Raw genomic sequence first — 14,679 nt, forward strand, 5'->3', positions numbered from 1 at the left:
AACCTCTGGTTCAGGCTTATTTAAGAGTGTATGGGGACATGAAGCAGTCTTTCAGGCCACACCTCTCAGTACAGCACGCAGCAGCGTACCGAAAATATGTTTTTCGCACTGAGTATCAGCTGTAACACTAAAGAAGAGCGGCGATTTTTGAGCGAATTTATTGAGATATACATGGGAAATCCGTGCCTTAGGAAAAATCAAATCTATAGAGTATTCAGAGGAAGTGTAGAAAAAAATGCAACGTATGACTTGCTTGATGAAAATTTAAAAGAAAAGGACGGCGCTACCCGGGATTTTGTGACCAAGTAAATCAACATGAGCTTCGGAACGGTAAGAAAAGGCTACAGTCTCCCGGCCTGACCGGTCCATTACAGTACATAACGATCATCTCATTTGGACCTGACATAAACACGAATCTAAACTGAGGATTGCAACATCGGGTATGTGTAGTAGTAATACACTGCAACAGAAATAACTTATAGCGATAGAACGAAAGTATACGTAAACACCGATTAAGATAATCTCTGGCGATAGCAAATAAATGGAATGATAAGTACTCTGGTATGGAAGAGGGTCGTTGAGATGATTTGAATATTGGCAACAAATACATCACACACAAACATGTGCACTCCCTCACAAAAAATATAAATCTACACAAGGGTGACTCTCATCCAGTGTTTTGAGTTCACTATGAAAAATAGTGATTCATGTGAAAAATTGGGACATAATGTAGGTCTTACTCAGTACTCAACAACTAGAATAAGCAAACTTTAAGTGACTTGTAGGTCACTGCAACAACTGCAGAGGCCATGGTCCGCAGTGTCTTGCTAGGACTGAGCTTTGCCATGAGGTAGGACTGAAAAGTGTGTGACCTGTCCGGCCGGCTGTTCAGGCCGCCTGAGCGTGTATGGGGCCCTTTAGTGAGTTGCGCTCGAAAACTCCTGTGACTTCAACTGAACTGATTTAATTTGTTGATTCTAATGAAATGCAAGTTAAATATACAACTCTAGACAGGTTCTGTTCAGGATAATCTTAACTTCAAGTGACAAGATTTCCTATGTTGATGTATAGTCTCCCTTTCTCTCTCTCTCTCCCTTTCTCTCTCTCTCTCTCCCTTTCTCTCTCTCTCTCTCTCCCTTTCTCCCTCTCTCCCTTTCTCTCTCTCTCTCTCTCCCTTTCTCTCTCTCTCTCTCCCTTTCTCTCTCTCCCTCTCCCTCTCCCTTTCTCTCGCTCTCTCTCTCTCTCTCTCTCTCTCTCTCTCTCTCTCTCTCTCTCTCTCTCTCTCTATATATATATATATATATATATATATATATATATACATACATGTATATTGTTGAATATAAATATTATACATACATATACCAAAGGCTTTTTCCTTCCTACAAGAGAGGTAATAAAAGAAAAGAAAAAGGAAAAAGAGTCATAAAATCTATTCCCACCCATTCCATCCCCACATACTCCACTCCCATTCATCCCCCTCCCTCCCTCTTATCTTGGCTCCTAAATTGTTGAATATACAGAACAACAAATCACGCTGAGCGAGAGCAGTTGTCAAAAGTGTTGAGGAGCTTCAGCATGTGGCACGATAAAATGCCAGGAAACATGAGACAATATATTCTATTAACCAGTTTTTGAAACGTTCATAAACGTTGGTCAGACTGATGTAAGGGACACAACTTTTGACGCTTTGGAGCCTCGAGTGAAAAATCACATTTCACGTCATTACGACCTTGCCTTTTGACCTTTTAGATCTAAGATAACTAATAGGGTTCATCCTTGTAATCGTCTTTACAAAGTACCATACTATGGTTATAATCAAAACAAGAGGTGTGACGTTAGACAGACAGACACAAACGTCTAACGAAACAAAGTAACATAGATTGTCAAAAGTACTTTCGACAACTGATAAGACAGAACAGTTTACACACGAGAATTAATGATCGCAATGCTGCCCCTCGTCTCTATCACGCAAATAATTAATTCATGCCTACAACCGCTGACCGCTCTTCGTTTCTCTCTTCCCTGTCCTGGGACTTTCTAAAAAGCGTACATACTATAATGCTAAGTGTGTGTGTGTGTGTGTGTATTTACCTAGTTGTATTTTACGGGAAGGGGAGCTATGCTCGTGGTGTCCCGTCTTCATATCTCATTTTATTTAATTTTTCTTTAATTGTTTTTAATTGTGTGTGTGTGTGTGTGTGTGTGTGTGTGTGTATTTGCTATCAGATCCTCTGCTTTCCCATTCATTTCACCGTTCCAAAGATAGCTATCACACCACCCTTTTTTCTTCTCTTTTCTAGTTTGGTTGATCTTAGTTTACTTAATCTCTCCTCATATATAGTTATCATTCATTTAACACCATAGCGTTAGGCGTTTGTGTATTTACAAATTAACTCACTTGGTTAACTTACGTGATTGGCTGCCCCTGTGTCACATAGTCAGATTTGAGTTTGTAGGATATAATTATGTGAACAGACCATACTATTTAAGCCAACCTGTCAGGATATACATCATCCATCAGGGAAGCTGCTGAGTTGAATGGACGTATAAGTGTGCTATAATCAGGTATGAATATTTTATCGTAGTTTTGGATTAGTCTACAAATCCAAATAGCGACCCGCCAGGAGACTTGAATGCTGCTGCGCCAATTTCAGCACCGATATCCATTGGTTTATAATTCTGGCCTTTGACACTGCGATCTGCCATTGGGTGAGGTTTGGCTATTTATGAACTTGTGTACACTGGCAACCCAGTGGATAGTCGTGAGTTCGATTCCCGGGACCCGCTGCGTGCTTCCTGTATTTCCGACAGTCCTGACAGGGCTTGCCCCACTAGGGGTTTCTCACTTCCCACCTAGTGGGCGTGGGGTGGTGAATCATTTCCTGGTGCTGGCGGTTACAAAAAGGACGAATGCATCTGCTGAAGCCGTGACCAACAATCCTTGAATCATTTCATAACATCTAATGAGATCAGATCGGAGAAATCTACCTTGTACTGAATATAAATGAGGATTTTCAGGCATTCTGAATTGCTCAGTTCCGACAGACCCTCGATTTGTTTGATACGGCGACATTGGACAAACTCGAGTAGTCTTTTAGGGTAAACCGAAGTATGTTCTGTATGCTCCTTTGTCAAGCGTAGCTTTGGTGAAAACAAAACTACTAATAATAATGATAATAATAATAATGATGATAATATAATAGTGATACTACTACTAATGATTATGATAATTATAATAATAATGATAATGATAATAATAATAATAATAATAATAATAATAATAATAATAATAATAAAAATAAAAATAATAATAATAATAATAATAATAATAATAATAATAATAATAATAATAATAATAAAAATAAAAATAATAATAATAATAATAATAATGATGATATAATAGTGATACTGCTACTAATGATTATGATAATTATAATAATAATAATAATAATAATAGTGATAATAATAATAATAATAGTGATAATAATAATAATAATACTAATAATAATACTAATAATAATAATGATAATAATAATGATAATAATAATAATAATAATAATAATAATAATAATAATAATAATAATAATAATAATAATAATAATAATAATAATAATGATGATGATGATGATGATGAAAAATATAACACTAAAACAAATAATGATAAAATCGAGATAATAATTAGTATTTACAATAAAGGTCATTATATACACTTTCGAATAATGAGAACCAAGCTCAGGTGGTGCTTCCTCTTCCTCTATTGAAGCTGAAGCTGCTGTTCATGATGAAATGCGTGGTCCTTGGCTGTATGTTTACACTAGTTAGAAATTTTGTGATTTAATTTTCAAGATGATCCTCTCACTCTCTGCCCAGTTTTTACTTGTATGTCTCCACGTCTGTTGCCTCAATGGTCTCCTGGGAGAACTTGTTTCATTGTGTAAAGAACAATATTATTCACATTAGACGACGATGATTGGGTTAAATTAGCTGAACTGAATTTCCTTGTGATAGCCATAACTTCATAATAAATACATAAGACATCTCATTCGAAAAAATGCTGGGACTTCTCTCAACCGAGTCTAAAAATATATATAATGCTAAAAATAAGTGACAAAAATAACAAAATGATAATAGCAAAATAATAACAGAACAATAATAATTGTAACAATAAAATACCAATAATGAAATAATGATAATGATAATAATAATATTAATAATAATAATAATAATAATAATAATAATAATAATAATAATAATAATAATAATAATAATATAATAACCATAATAATAATAAAAACAATAATAATGATAGTAATAATAATAATAATAATAATGATAATGATAATAATGATGATAATATATAATAACCATAATAATAATAAAAACAATAATAATGATAATAATAATACTAATAATAATAATAATAATAATAATAATAATAATAATAATAATAATAATAATAATAATAATAATAATAATAATAATAATAATACTAATAATAATAATAATAATAATAATAATAATAATAATAATAATAATAATAATAATAATAATAATAATAATAATAATAATAATAATAATAATAATAATAATAATAATGATACAATAAATTGTTCGAATATAGGTTAACGCACACAAGGAAAAAGAGAGGACCAAGGACTTATTCCTGCAGGGCAACAGTTCGCCCTGATTAAACTTAAAAGTTCGAGATCTATTAGTCGATTATCGACTCGCAATAGTTCCAGCTTTTTATGAGGACGGAGTAGAGAACTTTAGAACGAAGTGCTGAAATCAAATAGCACCACATCAACGGCAAAACCAGAGTTTACCCAACGAGTCGCATCACTATGGAACTAGTTGATCCGGTGGCATAACTAGGACGTAATTGTTGATCTTCGTTGTCTATTATTTCCACTTCTTTCACAGTTGTAAAGATAGCTGCCACATCACCTTTTTTCATCTTGTGTGGTCAATTCCAGTTTACATAATCTCTTCTTGTACGTTTTGTCAGCTAGGTTAAATCATTACAGTTACCTCCCTGTAAAATATTTGAGGAAGGACTACGGTCAGAAATGCTTGAGAAACAAACTCATACAAACTCACCACCGTTTTCTCATAACCCTATTAAAGATCGGGTGGGGGATTTTTATATTGAATAAGATCCCCTATCGATAACCAGAAAAAATGTAGATTAGTGTTAGCCATATTGACTATAAAACAAATCATCCTTTCCAAACTGGGTAAAACTTAAATTGTCCGTCGGCTGTCAAAATGAATATGAAAAACGACGACACAATGACAATGAGACACTGAAAAGTTTGAGCTGGGTACCTTACCCTCTTTTACTCATATTAACAATGTTATACGCAGATATGAATGTGTATATCTGTATTGGTTTGAAGCTTTATTGATTTATGATGAGATGCTGATGTACTGCAGGTTTTTCAAGGGACACTTGGCATTCGTACTCGGCAACAGTGCGTCCGGAAGTAAACAAAAACACAGAGAAAGGTCAATTGAGTGAGGAAAGAGGAAGATAGCAGGTTATCCCGCGTTTTCCACGTCAACTCTCCGTTGAACATGGGTTCACATAAACGATATTTCATCAACAACTTGTGTGACTTCAACGGAGATGATGTCATTATAGACTGGGCAGATTTGAAAACAAAAGCCCTATGTCTTGCCAAAACTGTTTCTGAAAAGTGGTCAAAAAGTCTTGAGGTGAGTTATTTGGCTTGCAATCACTTATTTTCGTTTGATTGTGCATACATTGTTGTACAATGAGACATCAGTGATAGTAGTGTGCAAATTGTCGGGTTTATAGCTGAAGTGCAATTTGACATTCTATGTTTCTGCACAACTTTGTTCAGCGTACCTTGGGCTCTGTCCGGAAACCCAAGGCCAAACATTTTTGAGCGAGGAAACTGTGTTGGCCTCGCTACTTTAATTGCGGAAACGAGAGCAACACAGATGTGTTGGTCAGAGATAATTTACAAATATGAATAAGTAATGTAATGTAATCGAACTCAGAATGGTCAGATGAAGATAAGATTGTTTAAAGTTGAGAGACTGTCACTAAATTATTTGGCTCACAGTGTACTGAAGAACTGGAAATTGCTTCATGGCAATTGGCAGTTAATTGTTCATTAACTATGAATAACAGTTTTGATCACTTTAATTTCCAGAAGCATAATGTTAGGTTGACATTTCCTTCAATATGCAATAGTGGATTACCTTTAAAACATTTAGTTCAGTTTTATTTTCTCACAATATTTACTTTTTCATGAGTCTTCCCAATTGCAGTAAATATTGGAGGGACAGGGTTTATATAGGGGTGTGGAGATAGGCAATAGGTGTCAATCTCTTATTGTAGTGTATGGGATTTACTAGTCAAAACCATAACCATAAACATAGTCAATACAGATGGGCTATATGGGATAGACTGGCCTCACTTAAAAAATGGTTGGCTGTATGGGAATGTAGCAAGGTTTTAGTTCTATCAAATCTGTATTTTCCTGAAGTTTCCAAATCCAAATTTTACTATACAGAAGTGATATATATGTTCCCCCTCCCCCATTACAGCACTGAAGCCACTGTCGTCTGAACTAGTTGACCTGTAGGACAGGGACTAATCCTTGAGGCCCCCCACCCCCCACCCCTAGTTGTTTGGCAGGTATTTTTCCTTTTCCCTCGTGCAAAGATTTATTTCCTTTTTCTATTTGTTACTATGACTTTTTTTCCTTATGGAAATTATAGCCAGTAAAGATTGCCAGAAACAAATGGTAATGTCAGTTATGGTATAATATTACATCATCCATCTTGCTCTGTCACACTTATTTGCCTAATTTGAGCTACATGGCTGGCTTTTTACCCACACTTCCCTATCTTCACCTCTACTTCCACTAGAGATTTATGTCACTACTATTTTAGGTTAGGGTACCAAGATGGGAAGGGTGATCAAATGGATTTTAATTATTTGATGTGGGCTTGTGTATTGACACAACCACTGTTGTTTTCTCTGGAAATATACACCCAAAGAAGTGGAATCATATTAAAATCTGTAAGACAATATACCAGTTTCATAATCATTTACCATGCATACAAGAAAGTAAAAATCTGCATGTGATGAAAGTAAAGGAGACAGCAGTAGTGATCAATTAAGCCATTGCCCCAGGTCTCTTTTGGAGGAGACCCACAGGTCCCAGATATCTGGCAACAGCCTTCAGACATGCCCATAGGTTACTCTGGGAGGAAATAGTGTAGTTTAGGGCAGTGTAGAATGAGGTGTTCACTGTTCTCTGTGTGATAGTTGCATCAAGGGCAGTTTGATTCTATGGCCAGGCCTTATCTGTGCTGGTACTGCTGTAGTGTTGGGTGGTGTCCTGAATGTAAGTGGGGTGCTTGTTTCCATTGAAAGGGATTTTTCTCTTGATTGAGTTTGGTGGTTTGTTTTGAAGAGCTTTTGTGATTTGGGTGTGAATGTACTGTATGATGCAGGTTATTTAATATATTTGAGTAGTATCCTGTTTGTACTTGTTTGTTGTAATGGGATAAGTGAGTAGGGTTAAGGGATCTAGCCTGCCTGGGGCTTCTCTGCAAGAGAAACAAGGAAAAGAATGAAAAGAGAAACATATCATCCCATCGAGTTCAACACTACCTCTGCAAGTGGACAGAACAACCCCATATCCACAAAAAGGTGGAGCCTTAAGGGATTCAAAAACCTTAGTAGTGAAAAAAAAGTGAAATTTTTAGAAGTGATATAGCAATAGAAAATTAAATAATATTATAATACACTAATGTAATATACGTTATTCTTGGGAGAAATTAATGATAGAATAGGTTGTTAAAAGCTATAAACAAACAAACGTAGCCTATTTTCTTGCTTGAGACACCATCTTTGTATTGGTAGAGGCAGAGGTTGAAGAAATTAAAGTATGATAAATTTGTCTATTCCAACCTAGCCTAACCAAATTTAATCTTCCAACCTAACTTAACCTACCTACGTAATCTAACCAGCATTTAATAATATGGTACCTGTAATTCTAGAGGTCAAGGTCATCATTGTCTGCGACCTCAGAATCTATCAAAACAAAGATGGTGTCTAAAGGAGTCGAAGCAACTTTATTTGTTTCTGTATAGTTTTAGTAATGTTTTCTGAGGTTGATTTCTGCCAAGAAAATGTTTATTACATTGATGTATTATAATTTATAGAATTAATATGTAATTTTCTAATGCTATACCACATAGGTGTGCACTTCTAAAAAAAAAAAATTGTACATAGTTTAATGTATGATCCAACAATTTGAAAAAATTAACTCAAGAATGTATCATTGTCTGGAAGTATTGCTGTATTTGACTGCATATAGGATGCACCTTTTTCATGAAATTTTGGCTTAAAAATAAGCCATGTCTAATATACGAAATTGAGACCTTCTGTAGGCTAATCTTCTCCATGACGCTCACTAACATAGCTTATTATCAGTACTTTTACCTACCCCAACTCCATGCATCATTATATTATTGCTGGTATTATTATATTATTATTATTATCATAAAAATGAAAGCAATCTAACCTGTGAGGCTGTGACACACGTTTATAAATATCAGCTGATGGGAACCCTGACTCGATGCCATCTGACTGTGATCATAACAAAACACACCAACACCCTCACTGTTATGGCAGCAGGAGGAAAAAGATTGAGCTACAAAATCTCCTACAAATTACAAGTGGTAGATTATGCCAAGGAGCATGGCAATAGAGCAGCAGCAAAGGCTTTTGGGCCACTACCTACGGGAAAAAATTATATGTGTCTGGTGATAGCAAGAAGACCAACTGAAGAATGCAAGGAAAGTAAACATAATCTTTGTTGTCTGGCCATACATTGGCCAGAACTTGAGGTGGGCATGAAAACGTGGGTGGTAAATGAGAGAAATTCAGGGAGAATTGTTTCCACCAAAATAATAATTTATGAGGCCAGGAAAGTAGCAGAACAATGAGGGATATAGAACTTTTCGGGAACAGAAGGTTGGTGTTACAGGTTTATGAAACAACAGGGTTTATCAATGTGTACAAGAACATCCATTGCATAGAAAATGCCTGCTTATTATGAAGAAAAAATATTAGAATTTCATAGATTTGTTATAATTGCATGAAAGAAAACTTGTTTTGAACTGGGGAGCATGGGACAATGGAAAACAAGAGGACACTAAAAGAAACTCAAAAAAGATAATTACAGAAGAGATCTGGAAAAAAAAAATAGCTTCCCACACAGAGTGATAGATACTTGGAACAAATTAGACAAAGAAACAGTGTGTGCAAACACTATTCAAGATTTTAAGAAGAAACTTGATGCTGAAAGATACAAAGATGGATCACCATGAGCATAGCTCCCTTCCCGTATAATACAACTAGGTAAATACTCACATTTGATGTACCATCCAACAGGACTGACTGTCAGAGGGTCTAAAACAGTCTCATTAAAAAACATTGGCCATGAAAAAACCCACTATACAGCAGTTCTGACCTGTTGTGCTGATGGAACAAAACTGCCACCTTTCTTGATATTTAAAAGAAAAAACTGATCTTAAAGATAAAATTCCAACAGGTGTATTTGTTCATATCCACCAAAAAGGCTGGATGGATGAAAATGGAATGGAACTGTGGTTACAAAATGTATGGTCAAGGCATCCTGTTGGACTATTAAGAAAACCCTCTCTTCTGGTGTGGTATCAGTTTAGAGCACATAGAGTTGCAACTATTAAAAAAAAGTGGGTGAATTAAAAACCCAGTTTGCCATCATTTCCAGTGGGTTGACAAGCCAATTGCAGCCTTTAGATGTGTCTTTGAATAAGCCATTTAAGAAAAACGTGCATTAACATTGGAACAAATGGATGACTGAGCCACATCATTACCTCACATCCACAGGAAGAATGAAACGGCTCACCACTGCCCAAGTGTGTGAGTGGGTGAAGAAATCTTGGGATGATGTTAGGCCTTAAATCATTGTGAAGTCTTTTGAGAAGTGTGTCATTAGCAATGCCCTTGATAGCACAGAAGGTGATGCATTATATAAAGTCATTGATTGTAACAGTACAGTGTAACCTCTTTATAATGGTGTCCATAGTAATGGCAGCCCCATATTAATGGCACATACACATGGTCCGATGTTTTTGTTATTGTTTTAGCCTTCCCGCCAAAAGTTCATAGCGTAGCAATTTGTCCGCCCATACCGAAAAGTGCTCTCTCGTGTCCTTCTTTTTGGCCCCAAGTATCGCTTTTCTCAGCTTCAACCATGCCCAAAGAAGTGAAGAAATATACCAGGAAAGTATTAACATTGAAACAGAAGCTGAAAGTGATAGAAAGACGAGACAATTAAAATTGCCACACAATTATGGAACATTACTAGATTTTGTCATTCACCATTTACAATATCAAGAAGAAGAGCCCGTAGATAAAAGAATTTTTTTTGAAGAGTGAGACCAACAAAGGCATCAATAAGAGGTAAAGTTGCATGCACTGAAGTTGGAGGAGCTGGACTGAGTTCTTTATGAATGGTTTAAGCAGAAGTGTTCAGAAGGAGCATGTATTTCTGGCCCACTTGTGATTGAAAAGGCCAAAGAAATGTATAACAAATTGGAGATAACTGAGCCATATGTATTCTCTTCTGGTTGGCTTCATAGATTTAAGCTGAGGCATGGAATTTGTGTACTAGATGTGAGTGGTGAGCAGAAATCTACCAATGTTGAATCTGCTGAAACCTACATACATACATATACCAAGGGTTTTTCCCCCTTCCAAGGGAGGTAGCCAAAAAGGGAAAGGCATAAAAACACTCCCACCCATTTCATCCCTAAATACACTCCACACCCCTCCCACCCTTCCTCTCATCTGAGCACCTCCTGGATGACGGGTCATCCCTGCACCCTGCCCACCGCCCTGGGTCAGAAGCAGTGTCGCAAGACACAGTACATCCACAGCGAGGCCGCTTCATTTAATCGGCGACCCCCCCTCTCCGTCCCCCTTTGCATACAAGATCAAATTTCAGGAAACTGTCACTGAGCATAATCTGACACCAGACCAAATCTATAATGCCAGTGAGACTGGCCTACTGTGGTGTTGTTTGCCACATTCTACTTTGGCTTGTGGAAATGAAATGGTAGCACCAGGTTTTAAACAAAATAAAGACTGCATCACCTTTCTGCATTGTGCCAACACATTGGGGAAACAGAATAAAGTTGCTCGTTATTGACAAGTTCAAGAATCCAATGTGTTTAAAGAATGTTGCACATCTCCCAGTTCACTATGATAATTGAAGTAACACATGGATGACCTATGGTATTTTCAAGGAGTGGTTTTTCTACATTTTTGTTTCTGCTGTCAAGGAAAACTTAAAAAGATTAGGCCTACCCAAAGATATGAAAGTGGTGTTGTTTCTCAGTAATTGCAGAGCCCATCCCCCAGCAGAAGAACTTGTCAGTGGGAATGTCTACAATTTATCTACCCCCTAATGTCACCAGCATGATCCAGCCCATGGATTTGGGGGATCCAAAATCTCAAAATGAATTACAGAAAAGATTTCATTAGGCTAGTCTGAAATGCTGACTGTGATATTATGGCTGTGCAGAAGAAATCCTCTGTCAAGGATGCCATATATTTTGCATCAGATGCGTGGAAAAATGTAAAGAGCAAGACCCTGAATGCCTGGCGCAAGTTATGACCTACAATGATCCATGACAATGATAATTTTGATGCAGAGGGAGAGTTTGAAGGGTTCACAGTGGCTCAGAATCTTAAAAAAACAATAAAAGATATGATTGAGTCAAGTGGCAAGATTAATGAGGAGGCCAATGAATTTGAGGAGTGGACTGAGGTTGACTATGATATTCCTGTCACTCACAGGTTGGAGGAATAAATTGTCACTTACACAATGAAGAGGAAATTGTCACTCACACAATGAAGAGGAAGAAATTGATCCCTCAGTGTCATGGAATGAAGGTTTGGCAGCATTTGACAATGCAATCACATTTACAGTATGCCAGCAGTATCTCACAGCCCAGGATGTTGTGTACCTCAACAGGCTCAAGAATCAGATTATGGATGCCCGAAGAAAGTCATCAAAGTAGTCAGACGTCCACATCATGTTTTCAAGGGCTGCATATCTTGATTATTATTTCTTACCATGTTTTGTAATTTAAACATAATTTTCATGAGCCATGCCCCTTCATGCACATATTTACCAATACTCCTTGAGATAAAAATTGATCAATGAGCATAAATATGTTCCTGTCTTTTTCATGTCTTCCTCAAATATCTTCAACAAAAATAATCTTTGTCATTCATGTCTTTCATTACTGATCCACATTTTCAATTTCATTTACAATATTTTCTAAATTGATTTCTGACCTGAGTTTCCTTTATTCACCACCATTGTTTATGTTTTAACTTGACCCTGTCACCCACATTTCCAGTTCCAATTTTGATTTGAGCTTTTTCCTATTTCCTTTTTATTTTGATCAGTTTTCCAGATATATGCTACCAAAAAAGATCTTAGAAATGCATATCAACAACAATCACAAGTAATAACTAACTTTTAGCAGGTAGACAGTGAGGAGTATCCCAAAAATAACCAAATTTCTGGACAAAATAATGATACAATGGAGTCCCACAAGGAACAATACTTTTACCAAGGCTACATTTTCCCAATTTCCCAATATTAGATCCAGAACATAACTCTAAAGCATTCACTGATGATTATGACCCAGGATAAGAATTACAAAATAGCAGCTTAGAATACACAAGCCCACTTAGAAAAACTAGAACAATGGCTCAGAAATATTGGAACGGAAGTCTTGGCCCCCCCAGAAATCATCAATAACTTTGCTCATTCCAGACAACTATTAATAAAAAAAAAACACCCAACAATGAAATTAAATAGTCAGACTCTTCCATTGGTAAAGAACCCAAAAATTCTGGACCCCACTTTTGATACTCTTATGACCTTTGGCCCACATGTAAGATCTGACAGTGAGATCATTCAATCAATCCATTGCCCTTTGTCTGTCTTGTAGAAGACCCATGGCTTCCAGGAAAACAGCAACAGGCTCTGGGTGGAACCAAAAATAATTTCAAGAAGAGATAATGTGTTGTTGTCAGGGGATTGTTAGTGTGGGGCACTGTTCTATGAGGTGTTTTGTGTCTTCTGTGTAGTAGTTGCATCTAGGGCAGTTTGAATCAAAGGTCAGGTCTTTTCTATGTTGTTATTGTCTTAATGCCAGATGGTGTCCTGAGCACATGCATGCTAGTATGGTTCTTGTCAGGTGGGGGAGGGTTTTCTCTGTGGGGCTTATATCTGGGGGTTGGAGTATTGAATTTGGCAGTCTTTCTTGAAGGGCTTGTTTAGGTATCTGGGTGTGTATGTGTTACTGTGTGGATGTTTGTGTGATATAGGGGGTAGGTTGTCATAGATATTTGAGTAGTATGCTCATGGTTTGTTTCTTGTTGCATTCTGTTGGTGGTGCTTGTGAAATGTAGTGTGAAGGCATAGAATTATGTTACTGACATTTTCTTGTGATATTATATTGGGAGGATGGAATTGCAAATTGGATTCTAAAAGAATGCAAAGAAGAACTAACGAACAAAATACATAACATAATAAATTGCTCACTCAAAGAAGGAAAAATACCAAAAGACTGGAAAAACGCTAACATTGTACCAATATATAAAGGAGGAAACAAGGAAGAACCAACTAACTATAGGCCAGTCTCACTAACAAGTACTATAGCCAAAATTTGTGAGAAAATCATCAAGAATAGATGGGTAAAACACCTGGAAGACAACAATATAATAAACCCAAGACAATTTGGGTTCAGACAAGGAAGATCATGTACCACAAACTTAATATGTTTCTACTCAAGATTAATAGACATAGTGCAAGAAAGGAATGGATGGGCTGACTGTGCCTTCCTGGACTTACAAAAAGCTTTTGACAAAGTACTGTAACACACACAAAATTATTAAAGAAACTCGAACATATAGGAGGGATACAAGGGAACCTACTAAAATGGATGGAGGACTTCCTGATTGGTAGAAAGATGAGAGTAGTGCTCAGAGAAAAATATTCAGATTGGAAAGAGGTGATCAGTGGAGTACCACAAGGATCTGTACTAGCTCCAATAATGTTTGCTATTTATGTGAATGACATGGATGAGGATGTGAAATGTTACATGAGCTTCTTTGCTGACGATGCCAAACTGTTAATGAAAGTAAAAACTGAAGAGGATTGTGAATCACTGCAGGAAGACCTGAAAGTATGGAATTGGAGTCAGAAATGGGAGATGGACTTCAATGTTAAGAAGTGTAGCATAATGGAGTTTGGTAAAAGCAAAAACAGAATATCAGGACAATATAAAATTGGAACCAAGGAGGTAAAGAAGGAGGGATCCAAAAAAGATCTGGGTGTAATAATCTCAAACGACTTGTCCTATGACAAATAGATAAACAAAATTGTTGGAGAATCCTACAACTTGGTAAGATCAATAAAAGTGGCATTTACGTATTTGGACGAAGAAATTATTAAAAAAATATTGGTCACACTGATAAGGCCTAGACTAGAATATGTGGCGACATTGTGGTCACCCAGTATCAAAAAGAATATAAAGAAAATAGAAAGAATCCAGAGA

General features: G+C 36.4%; 1 protein-coding gene across 3 annotated transcripts in view; it reads left to right on the forward strand.

Annotated features, from left to right (window-relative positions):
- The first annotated feature begins 5,466 nt into the window (after window positions 1-5,466).
- Window positions 5,467-14,679, forward strand: part of LOC143029823 (lanC-like protein 3) — a 42,292-nt gene continuing 33,079 nt past the window's right edge. Inside the window, exons 1-2 of one of the 3 annotated variants that reach the window (XM_076192882.1) lie at window positions 5,582-5,721; window positions 6,583-6,673. Coding sequence is in view for 1 of the 3 variants with exons in the window: in XM_076192881.1 (XP_076048996.1) it covers window positions 5,581-5,721 (141 nt within the window). In the remaining 2 variants the exon portion in view is untranslated. Of the gene's footprint in view, window positions 5,722-6,582; window positions 6,674-14,679 lie in introns of all 3 variants that reach the window. The other 2 variants (XM_076192881.1, XM_076192883.1) reach the window with 2 other exon arrangements.

Source organism: Oratosquilla oratoria, chromosome 11, assembly GCF_046742065.1.
Source record: "Oratosquilla oratoria isolate Oo_2021 chromosome 11, ASM4674206v1, whole genome shotgun sequence".
Classification (NCBI taxonomy): domain Eukaryota; kingdom Metazoa; phylum Arthropoda; class Malacostraca; order Stomatopoda; family Squillidae; genus Oratosquilla; species Oratosquilla oratoria.